This window comes from Silurus aristotelis (assembly GCF_946808225.1).
Source record: "Silurus aristotelis genome assembly, chromosome: 3".
Lineage (NCBI taxonomy): Eukaryota > Metazoa > Chordata > Actinopteri > Siluriformes > Siluridae > Silurus > Silurus aristotelis.
This window is the reverse complement of record NC_139576.1, coordinates 20,675,541-20,695,878: the sequence shown is the minus strand read 5'-3', so window position 1 is coordinate 20,695,878 and position 20,338 is coordinate 20,675,541. Positions and strand designations below refer to the sequence as shown.

The window sequence follows — 20,338 nt, the reverse complement described above, 5'->3', positions numbered from 1 at the left end:
TGGCCATTACTCAACTTACCCATTTTACTTGAAAACCATTTTTAATTCAACAAAACTGCTATTTTAGTCTTATAATATTTCTATTCTTCTTCTTCTAATTATTATTATTATTGCGTAAAACATAGTGTCCTGTAGTCTTATTACTGTTAAAAACGATGCTTAAGCGTCGGCCCATCTACTTTTAAAATGTTTATTATCTATCTATCTATCTATCTATCTATCTATCTATCTATCTATCTATCTATCTATCTATCTATCTATCTATCTATCTATCTATCTATCTATCTATCTATCTATCTATCTATCTATCTATCTATCTATCTATCTATCTATCTATCTATCTATCTATCTATCTATCTATCTATCTATCTATCTATCTATCTATCTATCTATCTATCTATCTATCTATCTATAATGATTGTACATTAACAATAATTATGATCTTGCTTCCACGTGTATTATTCAGTTTTATTCTATTATTCAGTTCAGTCTATTTTAACAGAGACCTAATATAAATTCAAACAAACTAATAAGATTTATCTAAATACATGCTACATATAAATATACAAATTCAACTCGTTCTTTGCTACTTTATTTATTATTACTTTCATTATTATTATTTGAATATATATATATATATATATATATATATATATATATATATATATATATATATATATATATATATATATATATATATATATATATATATATATATATATATACATATATATATATATATATATATATATATATGTGTGTGTGTGTGTGTGTGTGTGTGTGTGTGTGTGTGTGTGTGTGTGTGTGTGTGTGTGTGTGTGTGTGTGCTAATGTCTGCGAAAAGACATAAAACTAGAGGGAAAGACGCTTACAAAAATCGGCATTTAAAAAATAATAGTAAAAAACACGCGATGGTTTACGGCAAAATGATTCTTTTATTATTATTCTATTTTATTCTATATACGATTCTTCTATTCTTCTTCTTCTAATTATTATTATTATTGCGTAAAACATAGTGTCCTGTAGTCTTATTACTGTTAAAACGATGCTTAAGCGTCGGCCCATCTACTTTTAAAATGTTTATCTATCTATCTATCTATCTATCTATCTATCTATCTATCTATCTATCTATCTATCTATCTATCTATCTATCTATCTATCTATCCACAGACATTTTAGCACATTTATATGGTTTCAAAGACTTACGTGACGTGTGTATATATATATATTTGCGCGCGCGCGCGCGCGCGCGTGTGTGTGTGTGTGTGTGTGTGTGTGTGTGTGTGTGTGTGTGTGTGTGTGTGTGTGTGTGTGTGTGTGTGTAAAATAATTCGTGCCTGTGATTCTTTTTTTCTTTTCTTTTCTTTTTGTCAAATTTATAATTAGGTTTAGTTTTCTATATGATGATTACTGAAAAAGGTCTTAGTTTAACACTAAATTCGTTAAACTCTCAGTATTATTATTACTCTTTATTACCATCGGGCATGTTGTGGAGGACGTTGTGTTACGTGAAAATTACTTATTATTGCTTTTGTATTGATTTAACATTTATTTTTTCATTTATTTTTGTTGAATCTAAACACTTATTTTATTAAATTTGAAGTAAAATAAGAATGAATGTTTTTTTTTTTTTTTTTTTCTGGTTATTTGCAAATAACAATATAATACTGGTTTTACAAAGACAACTTAATTTCTGGACATTGTGTACATTTCCAAAGTCACAAAATACGTCATCCGTTTAAAATAACTGGTATCTCGACCATGATATTTTAAGTATTTTAAACAGGAAAATTGTGACGCCAAAACTTGAATGTACAGACATTTTTAAAAAGTCTTGACACCAAAACGCAAATGGACGAGTAAGAACAGCACTTGGACAGTAGACGGTAAAGCGAGTGTTTAACATCTCTAATATTAAGAGTTAGAAAATATAACTAGATTTTTGTCTTACTTCTGGTAGCTTTTTTCCCCCAAACGTTTCTGATTATTATTTAGTAGTCTTATATATCTAACTAGAGCAGACTGAATGAATCATAAACGCGCCGGAAAGTGAAGAGATGGTTCAGCCTCCAAGACTTTACAAGTCTTGCAATTACATAAAAAGCCTAAAAACTAGATTTTTTTGTTTCGACCTTTCAAGGAATGTCAAAACTGTCGTATTTATTTAATAAAAAATTTGTAAGATTTACTGAAATTTCAAAAACTCAGTTCAAGTTCAAAGACCAGACATATATTTAGCCAAAACGAGTCCAAGGGCATTTAATCACAAGGTTGTCTTGTTGCTCCAGTTACTGTTTAAATAGATTAATATAGTCCATGTTAGACACAAAGAGGATACTTGTTGCTTTTTTGAGCATGTTATACATGAGATCACATTTTAGGGACGTCGGTGTTAGGTATTTTTTATTTTGTATGCACTTAAAGCCTTTCAGCCTTAATTCTATCATTATGGGTTGTAAATGGGAAGTGTCTCTCGTTTCCTTAATAACCATTTTTTGGCCCCAAATTTAAATTACTATATAAATGCTATTTTTGTTAATCGAACACTGAGCTGTAATTACAGTACATAGCCAGTAGATGGAAACAAACTTCCACAAATTGAGAAGTTTTCGACCGTTTTGTCATTCAGACATTTCAGTCAGGGTCGCCTCTGAGATTGCGCGTCAAGGTCAACGGTAAAGACAAGACCTGCTTTTAAGAGTAGAATGTTTCAAAAATATTAGGGATATTCCCGACTTTAATAATTGTACACAGATTTTTAAAGGATAAACAGATTAAAATAAAAGAACAGCCCATTTCAAAGATTATATTCTTGTTTATACTTAGATATTTTCTGATGTTTCAAAGAACGCGAATGATCATGTCCTTTAGTTGTGTAAGTTTTTAAACATAATAATCAATAATTCCTAACATTTTACCCAGCACTCAATAACAGAAGGTATAAGTTGACATTATTTATAATGCTAATACATTTAAAATTGTTTTTCAGCTCCTCTCCTAGTGCCTCATTCACGAACTCGCCGTCGATCCCTCCGTATGTTTGGAACAGAAACACATAAATTATGTAGTACAGTAAACATTAAAGAAGAACTGCACCATGCAGATCGATGCCAAATGAAGACAACCGGAAAATAACAAAGAAATCGTTTACACAGTAATTTCCAAATCACTGCAAATATATTATTTATTGTCTTGCTTCATGTTTTCACAAAATAAAATCGCAAACGTTTTGTTTATGTGGTTGAATCTGAATCGCTTAATTTACATTGTTTCCTTAAAACATTCTTTATGGGTTCAATACTTTTAAGTGCATGCTAACAATCACAAATTATGTAATGACATTTTCTTAAGAAAACATTGAAATAAGTCGTTATTTAGATATAAACAAAACCAAAATGCATATAACGAAACTAAACCGACCTTAACGTTAAACAAAATAATATCGTAGTATTAGTATATAGCGTATAATAAAAATGTTCTCAGCAGCCTTAATCCTTAGAAATATGAGTCTGGAGAACATAGTGGTGCTTGCGAAATAAATCACATCATTTATTAATATATTTAAAGTTTTTAAAATAGAAGCACCAATAAAACTGACAGCACAATAAGACACATTAACAATAAATGTGGACCCTCAGACCATTAACGAATATGTGTAATATCTGTGAAAATTAATTAAAATAATTCAAAATCTTTAGATATTTTTGAAATTATTTTCTTGTCTTTGACACGGCGATTCTGAAACCATATAGTGACTTGTCTCTCTGACAGGTTAGTAGAGGAGGCTATCCGTCGACGCCTCTCTTTGGTAATAAACTTTGTGATGGTGTATTCATGCTCGAGTTCTTTCAGCTGCAATTTTGTATATGGAACCCGTTTCTTCCTCCCGCGCCGAAGAAAAGGGCTGGTATCAGGCGCTGGGTCTTCTGTAAATATATACTTAAACAATATAGTAGCGATCTATACTGCTAATGACATTTATGAAACATACACTTGCATAATGTCTATATAATGTACAAACATAATTTTATGTATGCATGTTATACATATATGTACACATTACATATCTATAATTATATTATGTAACTATGGTGCGAAAACCTTCAAACTTTGGAAGTAAGTCTTTAATCAGCAGTACAACCAGACTGCTTATGCGTATGGGTTATGCTAGCTTGTTGCTTCTTACAAATATAGCAATGAAACGACCGTCAAATATATTCAGTCGTACTAAACATGTATAGGCATTACCTGTTAGTGACGATTTCCAGATATGCGGGCTGGCTGCTTGCTCTTTTGGACAATACAGTTGGTTGCTCCAACTAGACGACCAATTCCAGGGGTCGTAGTCCTCCATTGCGAAAGTACTTTCGTGTTTGTGATCTCTGGTCCTGGCGCGCTGAGCTACAGGTACATCAACACATCCGGGGATTCGATATTGTCCTGCATAGCCCTGATACACACTAACGTCCCGAACCCGGGTCGGTCCTTCAGCGCAGTGTAACGCGGCTTTACTGAAGTCCATCATATCTTGCTTATCAGACAAGTGTCCATATACCTTTCCATTAACGCCATGGTGGTTCATGACTCGTTGCTGAAACATTGGACTTGGGGAAGCTTTACAACTGTAGAAACCGTTGGCGAAGTGGCACCCAAAAGTAACTTGTGAGTTGGTACACGACGCTGTATTGGGAAAGGATACGTAAGTAGATAGAGGATCGGGGCTCAGAGAGCTCGGTGTATCCGAAAGCAAAAAAGGCGAACATCGACTCGAGTGCGCTCCAAATGCAGAAGTGTAAAAACTTCTGGCTTTCTCCCCGCCTAGCTCTTGCCGTTCCATTTTTACATGACAACCAACAAAATTACCCGGACAGTAATTAAAACCATTGCTTTTTGTAATCCAATCCAGTGAAGCAAAGTAGGGCAAAGCATTAAAAAAAATCAATTGACAGCAAGGCTTTTTATATTTTCCCGACTAATTACAGAACCCCGACAACCTGAAACAAGATTGGTTCATACTAACCACGTGACATGCAAATGACTAAGTTGGCCTTGGATAATACGCTACTAAGAGAATAACTCGCTCAGAAAACCGGAGACAGGTTCATCTATGATTTTACATTAATTATTTTAAATAAATCTAAATCTTTGAATCAAAGCTTTTATAGCAAATAATAGCTTTAGCTGCATTTATTTGCTTGGTAAACTACATGAGCTGGTTTTAATTTACTTGATTATACAAATAAATAATAATTACAGCATAAAGCTTACTGCAAAGTAAAAATTACCTGGTTAAACGAAGTTGCCAAACGTAAACTAAATTATATATCTAAACGTATATGGGTACACAGGTGCGATCTATCTATCTGTCTGTCTGTCTGTCTGTCTGTCTGTCTGTCTGTCTGTGTGTGTGTGTGTGTGTGTGTGTGTGTGTGTGTGTGTGTGTGTGTGTGTGTGTGTGTGTGTGTGTGTGTGTGTGGTCTAACAGGGAGAAATGTAGTGATTTAGTTTTGTCACTAGATGGCAATATAAGTCCACATTGCAGGCATTATAACCTCATTATCTGAATTCACTATTGTATATGCTGTACATTTAATACATATCGTAATAAAGATACAGAGGCTTAACTGCTTGTAAGATGTAGCCCCTAAAATACTTCTAAAATACTATCAATACCCTCGTAAACAATCAATGTTTTGTACTTTTGTGCATTATGGTTCTTTTTTTTTTTTTTTTGGATCACAGTGTGTTTTATAGTAAGCAGAAAAGGGCACAGTACACTTTCAGTGACTTGTATATACTTTTAAAAGATTGAACATAATTATAGTCCGTTTGGAAAACATAATTAAATTAGTATACACCTGTGAATTGCTTGGACGAAGGCACACTGATTCTGATTGAACTTTTTCTGCAATGGCCTGTAGCAACCCTTCCATAAATAGTGCTTAATCTACTCTGTGAGGGCGAAAGGTGGCAGTAGGGAACCTTTACCGTTTCGATGACGTGCGCTTTCACCGGCTGGATAGAGAATAAAAATGTAGTCTACATAAAAACGTGGCTTTATTTATTTTCCTTTGGCTAAAAACCGAATGCACGACAAGTAGGCTGCAAAAATCTATACAAGAACAAGAACAAGAACAACAACAACAACAACAACAACAACAACAACAACAGACATTTTTATGGTTCAGCTTTATCTCTGCAAGCGGTTAACTATTTGTAATTTAGTTTTTACACAGATCAGGGTTTGGTGGTTTGAACTTAGAACCCGATATTGAATTTAAGTTTCTTCAATCCATCTTCTGTTTAAATCAAATTCGAACCATTAAACAACGAGCAACATTGTGGTTGAAAATAATCACTCCCTATACCTATACTCTCCACATGAAATAAACTAAATCAGAGGTTTGTTACGATACCTTGTTACATAACTATAAAAACAGGCCAACATGAATTTTAAATGTTTGTTTTTATTAATTACATTTATCGGGGGTTATAATGTGCTCATAAGACATAATCAGAAGATATCCACATTTGCTATTGAATATCCATTATTTACATATGACATATATTATACTTATAGTATATTAATACACTAATTTAGTCTTCAAACTTACAAGAATATTTAGTTTTTATGCGCCCCATGAGCCAAGAGTCGCTTAATATTTGCTATAGCATGTGTGTCATCAGTTCTCTTATCAAGACTTTTACTTGATTACTAATGCAATTTTCTCTTTCGAAGATTAAATGAATCCTGTTATAAATAATCTACTGCCGGACATATAGATAAGGCCTAATATGTAGCTCGTGTCACTTTACCAGTGCTAAATTAGATTTCACCTTATTGTGTAAACGAAATATTTTCTTAGAAAAGAAAACGGATCGACCAGGGGTAGAGATATTATTGCAATGTTTTCTCATTTCAGATAAATGTATAGTTGTTTGTAAAAAGTTTTACAAATAAACATTTAATAAACAAAAAATTATCATGCTAGTGATTGCAATATTTTACTAATTGTTTTAGCAGGCTAGCCTGCTGTACTGATGAGAAGCTGCTGGGGGCGCCAGAGAACGGGAATGCGCTTCGGTGGTCACAGCATTCTCTTTCAAACTGTAGTCGTTCTATCACTTAACCTCACCTTCCTAAGCCGTCTACTCACTCCATTCACTCCAGTGCACACTTGATCTGGAGCCCATCTCTAAACACTATACACGCATTAGATATTAATTCGTATTCACGTTAGCTTGTTGTTGTTTTTTAGTTTGTAAATGAAACGAAATACGTTAGATAGGTTTAATAATATAAATAGTTATGATAATAGACAAAATACACTTTTTTAGAGATTTTTACCTCATTTATGTCGTAACCTACAGGTGTAAACAGACTACATTTGCTGCCAATTATAAGCTTTATTCCAAATTTAAAATAGTATTTAATTACGACACTGTTTCGAACGATTTATTAAGACATATATATATATATATATATATATATATATATATATATATATATATATATATATATATATATATATATATATATATAAATTTCGTTGCTCCTATTTATTTTTAACATTTCCAATGTAATTTAATTTAACATTTATATAAAGGTCTCTATAGAATTTATGTTCGCACGTAAGAAATTATGTGCATTATGCTAAATAATGTTTGTAAAATTTAAATATCCAATTGAAGAAAAAGAAAATTCTGCATTGTATATCAATAAATGAGATCAGGAACAGTTGAACATACCCCTGACATTGTTTTGAAGTTTATAACAGCTCTGCGAAGATATTGCTTCTTTAACAGCAGATTCATGTGCATTAAAATACTATATCTGCTACAACAATTGCATAATTCTATACACCTGAACATGATAAGTATTGAGATTTCCATTTTGGATTGATCATTCGATATCACCATAAACATATATATTTTAAAAAATTGTTCTCCTTTTTTAAAAGAAGGTTCGTTCTTATACTGCGCACGCCGATACCCTGGAGTAAAAATCTTCAATGCATTCCAGTCCAAAACATCTGAGTGAAATAATCTACTAAGAAAAAAAGGAATGAGATGGGAGGCAGAGAGGGGGAGCGAGAGTCTAAGCAGAAGGGAGGAACAATAGAGAATCAAAGTATAATGATATTCCTAAATGAAGAGGGAAATGTTGCCGCACTCATTTTATTAATCAGACTGTCAATTTCACCCCAGAGGCCAAACCCAGGAGCCATCTAAAGCAGACGCAGATCAGCGACGGGACAGCAGCTCCTCTCTTCACTTCTCTCCTCTCTCTCCACCTGGATATGAGGCTTTGAGCGAGCTCAGCCTGACTACATCATTCCTCTGACATTCCCGCTACTATTTATTTGCTTATAAACCTGTTACAATAAATGATCATTCGAGAAGCGTCACGCGCACCTTTAACGACGAAACCGCGATCCACTTTTTTTTAATGAATGACATTTCGGACAGAATAGGATGCACGGGTCATTTTGAGCAGTCATTCGTTGCCCGCATTGGCATTCGTCTGTTCTTTTTTTTTCTTTCGTCTTGCCCATAAATGTGTTTGATTATTTAGTGCCAGTAGCAGAGCTGACGGCGGATTAGCTACGCCACAAATTCATCGGAGTACCAGCGGCGCTGGGACTTGGGCTTTTTCCCCCCTCCTGCGCTACTTTTTGATGGAGAGGATAAGAAAGGAGATGATTCTGATGGAAAGGGGGCTGCACAGTCCCGTGTCAGGCAAGAGGATCCCGAATCTTTCTGAGACGAACGGAAACGCGGTGCTCGAGGCCCTCGAAAATTCCCAGCACGCAGGGCGACTGAGCCCAAGAATCACTTCCGCTTCGCTGCACGCTAGCCTGGGAGACGTACCCAGCAAAGGCAAATTCGAAATAGACAGCTTATTCGGAAACCACCACGCCAACGACAACAGTTCTTCAGCGGAAATCTCGTCGTCGGAAAACAGGAAGAAATCAAGTCTGTATCCTGAAGTTTCTACAGACTCCGAAATGAATAGCGATGTGGAAGTGGGCTGCCCGTCTCATCGCTCCCCAAGCAGTGCCAGCCAACACAAGGAAAACAATAATAAAGGTAATGCACAACGACCCTTTATTTTGTTTAATCATGATGAAATTTGATCATGTCAATAAACAACCACTTTTACAATTACTTTTTTGTCCCAATAGTACAGAAAATGTGTTGGCCTAAGTGTACAAACACTACAGAGTTTTAAATTGATTTTCCCATTGCCGTAATTTAGTTTTTTTTTTATTGTAAAACGTTATAATAATAATAATAATAATAATAATAATAATAATAATAATAATAATAATAATGTTGTTGTTGTTGTTTGTTGATATTTCATGATAATATAATTTACAGAACGTAAACATGTTCTTTTCTTTAGTGTATTTTCTTTAATTTTTTTTTACATAAAACACTAACAGCAATCTACCATTTTGGTTTATACATTTATTTATTTTATTTATTGATCAATGATCTATTACTTACGTTTATATCTAACTATATAAATAGCTATTGGGAAATTTACACAGTGGGCTAAAGTATGTATCTAAATTTTTATATGTAATTTAATGACAATATTATTAGAATTATTGCATCAATCTGGTAAAAAGGATTGTGTTCACATTTGTCCAAGTCTCGTCTAAAAATTGTTTCTCGTGCTCGTTAGGTTTCTCAGACAGTAATTCGGGGACCTCGAGCTCGAGTTCTTCATCTGTCTCCAATCATAACGGAAACTCCATCGGCAGCTCGACCAACTCAAACGCGGATCAGGTGCGCCGATACCGGACTGCATTTACCAGGGAACAAATCGGGAGATTGGAAAAAGAATTTTACAGGGAAAACTACGTTTCAAGACCCAGGAGATGTGAGCTAGCTGCAGCGTTGAACCTACCTGAAACAACTATAAAGGTAATATTTCGTTTTTGTGTTGCTGGTTAAAATAAACTAGTACGAAAATTTTAAATGCAATTACATATTTTATATTATATATAATAATGGATGTTTACATTTATATTTAAAAATGAAAGGATTTGAGGAAATTAAAGATTTATGGGAAATTTAAAGAACAAGCATGTCGTTTAAAACTTCCCACTCACAAGGCTAATTTTAATTCAAGGTCAGTTATTTGCAAAATATTTTAAACGTATACTACATATTGTCAACGTGCTCAAGTAATATATTTTTATCGCAACTTTATTTATACGGACATACAGACAATCGGTTATTTTCGGAGTAAGTTGAGAACCACATATAAAGTAGATTCAAATCATGTTTTTGTTTGTATTTTTGTTTGTAATCTGGCTTTCCTTTTAAAGTGGAACACTTTACAATTTGCAATTTTTTATAATCTACCTATGCACATTTTACAAATTTATTTTATAATTTAAATATGTAATTACATTCACCAGCTTTCTCTTTTTGTTGTCTTTTTTTCAGTTATTTTGCAAAAAATATACAAGTAGCATGGCAAAAATATACGGGAAACGCAGACTTAAAATGTTTGTGTGCGTGTGTGTGTGTGTAGGTGTGGTTCCAGAACCGGCGAATGAAGGACAAGAGGCAGCGGCTGGCCATGTCCTGGCCACATCCGGCCGATCCCAGCTTCTACACTTACATGATGACGCACGCAGCCGCCACCGGAAGTCTGCCGTACCCGTTCCATTCTCACATGCCCCTGCACTACTACCCGCACGTGGGCGTTACGGCCGCGGCGGCTGCGGCTGCGGCCTCTGGGGCCGCATCATCACCTTTTGCCACCTCCATCCGGCCCCTTGACACATTCCGAGCACTCTCCCATCCCTATTCGCGTCCTGAGCTGCTCTGCAGCTTTCGGCATCCCGGACTGTACCAGTCGCCGGCGGGCCTCAACAGTTCGGCTGCAGCAGCGGCTGCGGCTGCGGCGGCGGCGGTGAGCGCACCTTCAGCAAGCGCGTGCTCATGTCTCAGCTGCCACAGCGGGGGTGCGCTCAGCTCACGCAGTGCGGGCTCGGACTTCACATGCACAGCGAGCGCGCCCAGGTCCGAAAGCGGATTTCTACCCTATTCGGCTGCCGTACTGAGCAAAACCGCCGTGCCCTCACCAGACCAGAGAGAGGAAAGCGCCCTCAATAGATAACTTGACACTTGAACATGTAACGAAAGCTACTTTTGATCTACATCGTGTTGTTAGCGCATTTAAAGTACTAAGAACTTTTTTCAAAGCCATTCCAAGCAGAACCATTGTCCAATCTATAAAAAATACAAATATGTTAAAAAAAAAAAAAAAAACATATCCGGAACCTTCGCCACATGCAAATAAAAAAAACATAAAAATAAAGATTCGGTATCGCGAAAAATACATGGCTAAATATATAACAGATGTATGATCCAGTTTCCATTAGATCCAGTCCCTCCCCCCACCCCCCCACCACCACCACAGTACTTAGTTTTCCCCTATTTTTGTCATCAATATAATGACAATACGCACCTCTTTTGTGCTCTAAAGAAAAAAAATATACGGTGCATATACAACTTTTAGTGTCTACTGAGGTACAAAGATGAGGATGATGACGATGCCGTTCAGGGACTCCCTTAATTCGAAGGAGCTATAGGCGCTGAGACTTTACACTGCTTTCACAGTGTCAATTCTTCTGTTAATAATGTGCAGATTATAACGAAAATTGCCAATCATGCACCTTGATGGAGCTCCTTTGAAAGCGAAAATGTAAGGAAGTTCCCTGTTCTGAGACCCGATGTCACATCATAACAACCCGCTGTGGGAAGTCATTAGACGAAGCAGATAAAGGACCTTGTGCTTCAGACATTGTTATTGGTGCATATTGTACAGTAACGAACGTGGCATTCGTTATCTGAAGATTTTTTTTTAAAAAAGCTCCCCTTCCGTCGAGTCCTATTTCCAGTCTCCTTATTGGAGCTTTAGTCGTCGTGGGTAGAATTTTCTCTCAGCTGTGTTCCGCTGATGCGAGCAGCCTCATTAAATACGAACCGATATTTCCATAATGCTCCCAACAGAGACTCTTCAATCACATTGTAACGGGATTATCCGCACAAGCCCCAAACTTTAGACAAATTGCTCATGCATTTCTGTCTGCATGCATATTTTTTTTGTCACCTAGATAACATTTTGCCCGTTAGACAACAGCATTTTAACAAACGCAAAACATCATTTGTATAGCCAGTTATGAATGGTGAGATATTTTGTCATAACATGCATACTCCAGTTCTGATGAATTAAACCAAAATACCGACAGTTACGTGAAAATAACTTTCAGCGTTGTATTTATTTATTTATTTATTTCAATGAGTTAGACATCTATTTAATTCAAGTGACTAAATTAAATTGAGTTTGAATCGAATGTTTGAGTTTGTCTTAGGTGCTCTACACACATGTGACGTCGATACGAGAGTTTAAAATAAATAACAAGACATCCAAGACAGAATACAGAAATGCAGGACACTTACCAAATGGTCATTGTACATAATTCATATAACATTGCTGATAAAGTTTCGAATGTGAAAAGGGTTTTATACACTAGTAGAGGATTCGAAGGGTTGGTTCTCGCTATAGAAACAGTTTGTTCAATAAATGGGAGTAAAAGAAATCCTGTGTTTTGCCCTTCTCCCCAGGATCGCTGTGATTCATGACTCTTTAAATTACGTTTCTGTATTTTAAATATTACCAACTGTATGATTTTTCATATTTTCACTTGAGAAATATGTGCAATATAAAATGTAAAATATGTTATTTATTGATGGTGTTTGTTCTTGGGGAAATAAATATTTAAAAATTAAATATTGCTTGTTTCGCAGTTTGTCATTTGGAAATAAATCTGAAAAGTTGCAGCTATCAAGATAAAAAAAATGAATAAAGTTTATTCCGCACGTAAACTAATTAAATATTCCGTTTGCATTCTGTTTTAAATTACTGGATCATATGTATATGGGTCGAGCTAAAAAGAGCAAAACTAAATTTAAATAAGAATTTTCACATTTCTCTCTATATCTGAAGATGGTAGTATTACGAAACGGAACCATTATTTTCACAGTGCTTTTAAAAATCTATATGTCGATAGTTAACTTACAGCGTTGAAGGGCGCGATGTTTCTACTATTTTATACCGCGACAATTTTTTTTCACTTAGTAAAATGAGAGTAATATTAATTAAACCGACGCCAAAACTGTAGGGAATATGAAGAGTGAGATCGCAGGTCATTTCGACCCTATAATTTACCATTATGTTTACATTACCTCTAAATGGTTCAAGCTGATACTGTCGTTAATTGCAACTCGGTTAAATATATACTAGAGCACCCCCAGGGGATTTTGAGATAAGTTTTTTATAACGTCCCCATTAAAGAAATAGGATTAGACTCAGGTTTGGATGTGATGTATTGCCGTGGTTCTTCATGCTCTTTACTCCAGCAGGGGTTACAACCCATCCAACAAAGGCACTGAGATAGATGGAGAGCTAAACGGAAGAAGACAGAGGGCAGAAAAACACTGGCCACAATAGCACGATTAGTTTTGTATCCAGTGTGCAAAGACTAAAAAAAAAATTCATCATAAAATGTAAAAAAAAAATGTCTGTCACCTTAACCGAATTGCTTTTGACAAGAAGATACATCTGCGGGTTGTTTAATATATTTTATATTTTCTTTATTTCGGTGCTAATAGGAAACCTAAATTAAATGTCCACTGCCGAGATAGAAATGCAAAGATCGATGATCCTCCCCCTACTGTCCAATCACCCCTATTTAATTGACTGTATTTTCTGGGTAATTGAACTGCTTGTTGTAAATTGAAGATTTTATAGAAACGACGTGAAAACTACATTTACTGACATTCATCGCGTCTTTGACATTGATTATCTGATCAGCGCGTGTCATTCTAACCTCCAATTCTTCATTACACACTGTTTATGAGCTGCTGCAGAACAACTCGCTTGTTCCACAGTGATTGATTGCCTTATTAACGCGTGTTCTTGTAAGTGTGACCGAACTGATTACGATGCATATGTTTAGAATAATGTTTCATTTAGCTGACTGCGAGTAATGCGAGGTGACAGCAGCTGCAAGGAGGACAAAAACCAAAACTACAGGGAGCACACGGGGCCAAACGACTCCGGCGCTTTAAGGTGGATTAACGTCAGAAGGAGAAATAAAATAAAAGCTATGCAAATGATCTACCTACATAACATAATTCATGAAAATGTAATAGATGTTTACATTTGGTGTCATTGAGATTATTTCAAAGATTTAAATGTCACTTATTAAATTTGAACAAGGGATGCATTTGCAGTAGCATTCACTTCGTATTTGCAAACTGTCCATATGTTTTTTTTTTTGTTTTTTTTTTTTAAGTAGCTTTCAAATCATGTTGGTTCATGTACTTCCATGTTTAAATGTTACTTTCATTAATTTAACCATAGTTCATTAAGACAGAATAAAATGGTTAAATTAGCTCATCAGGCTATAATGATGATGAATGGGGTATTAATTCAGACACAAGCTGGGCTATTTGCAAGTTGCGCGTTTTGCTACATCTCAAAAACTTTCAGAATAGAAGGCCATCCCCTCAATCAATTACATAAGCATGTAAAGTCGGTCTCGTAAAGCCCGCTTTCATGCATATGCATTCAAACATGTTATCAATTATCCTTGAAATTTGCCGTCATCGTCTTTAATGTCATGCCAGTATAGTGCGCCAAAACGGAAGTCCGCTAGGTCGGCTGGCACACGTGGAATCCAGGAGTCAGTAATGTTTATAAGCGTCACAAAATTCAGATGCATTTTTAACACATTTCGTTTTCAAATATTAGCACGGAAAATGAGGACGCCAGAGATCCATTTTGGGCAGTAAATAAGATTTAGTTTCATTTTTATTTTGGCGTCCCTAATAACGTGCTGGGAACCCAGTTTCTAGATATTGTATTTACTTTGCCAATGTTGCATAACATTAGGCAGCGTAATTAATAGTAATTCATATTATGACCTTCTGGTTTTTGACTGCGATAACTTGCCCTCAAGTGGTTTTCATAGAAATTAGGAAATGAACCGAAAGTGAACTACTTCATGGACCACCAACACACGTATTTTTTGAAGCTTCCACAACTTTTTCAAGATTAAACCCTTTCACGGCACGCACTGCAATTTAGACAAATAACGACCTGAGAGCAAGAGCGCCTAAAGATAAACACATTTTGTCGCAACAGTAATTGAGAATTGTTTTAATTAGACGGAATGAAGCTAGGGCGAGGTGTGATAAACTGCTCTGAGCGAATTGATCATGCAGAACAGCAGGAGCGAGTGCACAGACGAGGTCAGGTCAAAGCAGCAGGCGCCTCCTCACGAATTAACGCTCATCTGACGGCTGCTTACGAATCCTTTTAGCTCTAATGACACCTTACCGAAGACCATGTTTGTGGGATGAATCACCCCTCGCAGAGCTCATATATCAAGCAGACTGTAGTTATTACGGTTACTTTGTTATTATTGGTTCGTCTTCACTTAGATTCGTCTGTACCTACAACGTATCTTTACTATTCACAGCTGGTGGTACAACAGGGGACGAATCGTCGTTAATAGCAAAAAGGGCGTACGTTAATGAGTTTTACCCAACAGTCTTCATATTTAACGTAGAGACTGAGTTGTCAGTAGTCTGTTGGCTCCGCCCAGTCAGTATCTGGTGAGAAGTCGGTATTCGGTGCTCAAACAATCGCATGACAGTAAGTTAATTCAAGAAATGAATTAGAGTCTTGTACAATAGAAACACACTCAGCAAGACAATATAATCAACACAATTGAAAATAATATCCCGTATATTTAAAAGAGATACAATGGCTAACTTGGCTAACTCATGTAGCTTGGTGTACATTCTCTCGCTCTCTCTCTCGCTCTCTCTCTCTCTCTCTCTCTCTCTCTCTCTCTCTCTCTCTCTCTATATATATATATATATATATATATATATATATATATATATATATATATATATATATATATATATATATATATATATATATATATATATATATATATATATGTGTGTGTGTGTGTGTGTGTGTGTGTGTGTGTGTGTGTGTGTGTGTGTGTGTGTATACATGTATTTCTTATATCTATACAACAAATACCAAACAGTTAGATCACGTGGAATCCATGTACACGTGTGAATACAGAAAATTCAATTACAGTTATACAAAATGATTTAATATTTTTATTTATATAAAACGACGACCGAAGTCTCTATACTTTGACAATATGTACACTGGAAGTCACCCGAGTTGAGATTTAGCCGCAGACGGTGTAAGGTGGTCGTATCTGCCACTGCAACACCACGCTGTGGAGAACTTCTATAACACCGAAGTGCGCAGTGAATATTGAATGGGTTACTCGTTTATATATGTACGAGTTTACATTTGAGGGTACACAGTTTTAGCTACACGACGCATTTGAGGGGAATATGTTATATATTGCAATATTAAATGACAATGTAGTAAATTGCGTTAAAAACGCGCGTACAGAAAAAAGTTTATATTGTTTCTGAGTATTTTATTACAATTGATATCAATAAGTACAATCGATATAAAATGATGTTAAGAAAACAATCTTGTTGGCTTTTTAAGAATGTAAAAAGAAAGTAGGCACACATTAAGTCATCGGGCGATAATGATTTGTTTAACAATGGCTACATATCTGCAATTACATTTCTCTTTGTAAACTAAGGGTGTCATATTTGTTTTAATTTAAATTAGACAGTTATATTAAAAAACTTAACGAGATAGCAAAATTATTTTTTAGGCCTACATATTTTTTAGGCCTACAATTCTATTTTATATGCGGTAAATCTAGTGATAGCAGATGAGTAAACCTAACGGCATAACTGCATCACACAATGTCGACTAATGACTGTTTGTTATACATATCATGCTTGGTATACATTTCAGTTTGAAGGTGTTATAGAAATGAACAACACAAATCTGTCAATTGTCTTCACAAGCTGTAAAATAAAAACAATTAAAACAATAGGCTTTATTCCAAATTAAATCTAAAAAATGTTTATTTGATTATGTAAGAGTTATAGTTAAAATGCAAGATAGAATATCGCGAATGTTGCGTTTTATCGCCACTGGTTGGCCGTCAGTCACTTCTGCTGTATTATTTGGAAAAAAAGATTCAAAGATAGCTTTGCTTAGCAATGTTTCTTATTCTGGCACAATATAAAAAAAAAAAACCCAATAATGTCAGATTAACATTTTGATGCCCGATTAGTTTTTTGAAAATATATGTATTTTACAAGTGATTCTATATCCGGATCTCTGTAAGCTGTTTGTGGCGTCAGTTGTTTAAAGCGCTAATAATTTTTTTTTATTATTTAAATTAATTGTACTTCATTGCATTAAACTTATTACAGTGAACACCGGAAACGCCAGGGCTGTGGATATTTTCTCGTGCACATGCACATGCTTGCCGACCTTTCGACATTGACGAATCTAGAATTTTCAATGAATGTCACTGTCATGTAGTAGCCCTTGACTGGAAATTTAGGGTCTCTCTAATGTTCATAAATCTATATATACATGTGCAACTAGCTTTCCATTCTACAATAGTTGTTCAAACTTGTCCCAAATCAACCAGAAAATTCAAACCACTGCGCTTAAATATCTCTGCATTCGTGCTACTAGAAGGAATAACAATTTGAAGAAGAACCTGAAAAGGGTAAACAGTAATGCTCACATAGCAGCAGGGACTTCACAAAGCATCTAAATTATGCTAATAAGTACGAGATAGTTCTCAGGCATACGGATTTCCAGCCATAAAGACATGATCTATAGCGTACACAAGGCAGGTTAAAAGTAATGTAATTCTGAGGTTCATAGATTATTTAACAGAAATAGGTTAAATGATCTTGGGCAGAAAAATTTTGCTTGCCAGGGTATCAGAGAAAAATAACCAGTTGTACAAATATACAAAAATCTGACCATCAGAGTTAACAGGGCCACCAGTGTACATCTCAAGAACAACCATGTCTCTGAAATGTCAAATGCCTCTGCATGAATAACATTTCATAGCCTTATATGCTAAGAGAAAAATGGTTCAGCCCATTTAACTGTAGAATTGAATGGAAACTACCAGATCTTAAGAGGTTAAATACATTTTTGATAAGGTCTGATTTTGATGAGTTAGTGATAATTTAGTGGAATTAAAATTTGTACTTCATTTTCATTATGACCCAGTGATACAATGAAGCACAAAGAGTAGCCCAGGGTTTCAGCTGTAAAGTCTCCACTTGCAGCTCCATCCCACAGAGGATAATTTTGTGGTGGGGCAGATGTTGTTTAAATTTGTGGGCATTTTATTCTTTATATTGTGTGCCAGCTAATCAAGCCATGAGATACAGATTAAGACTGGGGCAGGTATTATGTCCCCACTGACATGCCACTACCACAAACACAGCCCTTAACCTTAAATGTAATGTGCAAAGGTTTAGTTAAAAAACATTAATATGAGCTAAAATCAAACCAAACCATCATGGTTGGAACTATATTATAGACTGTCCTGGGGCAAGATGATAATTTAATGCTAATCATTTTATATAGTGTGTACAGTAGCAAACTTGTAACTGTCCATGGTGCTGATGAACATTGTGTGCTGATGTATATTGTGTATACCTGAACCAGACACTATTCTCAGACACTTTCAGAGTGGCTGAACTCAACATTTAGCCCACATTACAATCGGTAATATATAAATATATAAACCATAATTAGATAGGGAATCTAAAGTTATGTTCTTATGAAACAGTTAAATTCACATTAGGGTGCAAACCAGTTAGCTGATAAATATTACCACTAAGCTATGTCATGATAGCCTAAAATAGAAATAATCTAATTAATAACTCTTATTTATACTAAACAGCAAGTGATTAACATTGCTATAAAATCAGATATTTGAGTAAAACACAAATATTTGTTTGAATAATTTGAAAGTATCAAATCAAATTATTTTTTTGTCAATTTTGGCTTAGATTTGGCTTATGTATGCATATTATATTTATTAAATAACTTGATGGTTGATTGCAGAATGAACAAAATGAATCTAACACATGGTATGTGTACTTTCCACCTTTATAAGAATGGGTGCCCATGCTCATTGACAAGAGCCAGAAGAAATGTGATTACTTAAAACCTCAGTCCTGACTGGACATGAACTTGAATTATTACACATGTCAGTTCTGGTGTAATATTCTGTCATTTCTTTTCATAGCAGGCTTCATAAACAGATTCAAAGAGATATTTAATGGTTGTCTCTGATAAATACACCCAGGTGCTGAAATCTACCTTGCAGATGGTGCAATTCTTGTTTCTTTTTTTCTTATTTCAGTCACAGCTTGCCCTATGAACTTGCAAATGCCCTTACTTTATGCATTAATAAAAGTATATGCAACAATTTGTACATAATGACAAATAAATAGTATATAATGTCATATAAGAACATAAACCGTTTGCATAAATATGAAAACTTAATGGTAAATTCATTCAAGACATTGTGCACATATTTTATGTTCTTCATATTTCTTTTTTTTTTTTATCTGTTATGTCTTAAATACTTTAGAGTTAATATCATTTCTCATAAATATAGCAAAAACAGAACAAACTAAAACTTGTACTTGAACTGTTTGCATATAAAATTTTAGGCACACGTGTTTGCATTTTAAACTGATTTATTTTTAGCTTTATGAATGGATTGTTTTCAAAATTTTTGGTTTAGTGTTGCCTTCAATGTCTAAGGCTTTACAACTATGTTTTAAAGATGGTAGTAGTAAACAGTGTTGATTTTCGTCATTTTAATCATTTAGATTCTTATGTATAAAATATAAAAACAAACTTTATTGAAAAAAAGGAAAAAAAAAATTATATGTATATATTTATATATATATATATATATATATATATATATATATATATATATATATATATATATATATATATATATATAGTTATAATTATTTCCATTTCTAAAATTAAAATTGTCTTTGCCTATGTCTTACATAGAATGTGCTATATTTATTACATCTAAAAAACCTGATGTCATCTCAACCACCACTTTTTCTTTGCAGAGATAAATCCTTAACCCAGAAGAATCCTATGTAGACGTGAGGTTTTCTGAGCTCAGGAGATAACATAGATATGCCATCCAGCAGCAGAGTACCAGTTGTCAGAAATTAGATTGATTGAACATAATTTCTACTAGTCAACTGATTTATTCAACAAATGCTCCCACATAAATACACTCCTCTTTCCAATTAGTAACTATTCTTA

At 34.7% G+C, this 20,338-nt stretch overlaps 2 protein-coding genes across 2 annotated transcripts; one reads left to right on the top strand and one right to left on the bottom strand.

The window, feature by feature from the left end:
- Positions 1 to 3,158: 3,158 nt before the first annotated feature.
- On the bottom strand, positions 3,159 to 4,969 carry hoxd13a (homeobox D13a). The gene is made up of 2 exons (XM_083537940.1): positions 4,249 to 4,969; positions 3,159 to 3,926 (listed from the first exon to the last, which is right to left on the bottom strand). The coding sequence occupies exons 1-2, from the start codon at positions 4,835 to 4,837 to the stop codon at positions 3,676 to 3,678; spliced, it is 840 nt and encodes a 279-aa protein (XP_083394066.1). The 5' UTR covers positions 4,838 to 4,969; the 3' UTR covers positions 3,159 to 3,675.
- A 3,054-nt stretch (positions 4,970 to 8,023) lies between these two features.
- evx2 (even-skipped homeobox 2) lies at positions 8,024 to 11,367 on the top strand. Its single transcript, XM_083535562.1, has 3 exons — positions 8,024 to 9,090; positions 9,692 to 9,933; positions 10,550 to 11,367. The coding sequence occupies exons 1-3, from the start codon at positions 8,679 to 8,681 to the stop codon at positions 11,138 to 11,140; spliced, it is 1,245 nt and encodes a 414-aa protein (XP_083391688.1). The 5' UTR covers positions 8,024 to 8,678; the 3' UTR covers positions 11,141 to 11,367.
- The last annotated feature ends 8,971 nt before the right edge of the window (positions 11,368 to 20,338 follow it).

Bases quoted from the DNA above. Each gene is read 5' to 3' on its own strand.
- evx2 (XM_083535562.1), top strand. From the start codon at position 8,679: ATGGAGAGGATAAGAAAGGAGATGATTCTGATGGAAAGGGGGCTGCAC. The intron at 9,091-9,691 runs GTAATGCACAAC...CGTGCTCGTTAG, and splicing joins CAAGGAAAACAATAATAAAG to GTTTCTCAGACAGTAATTCG. The intron at 9,934-10,549 runs GTAATATTTCGT...GTGTGTGTGTAG, and splicing joins TACCTGAAACAACTATAAAG to GTGTGGTTCCAGAACCGGCG.
- hoxd13a (XM_083537940.1), bottom strand. From the start codon at position 4,837: ATGGAACGGCAAGAGCTAGGCGGGGAGAAAGCCAGAAGTTTTTACACT. The intron at 3,927-4,248 runs GTAATGCCTATA...ATATATTTACAG, and splicing joins CTGGAAATCGTCACTAACAG to AAGACCCAGCGCCTGATACC.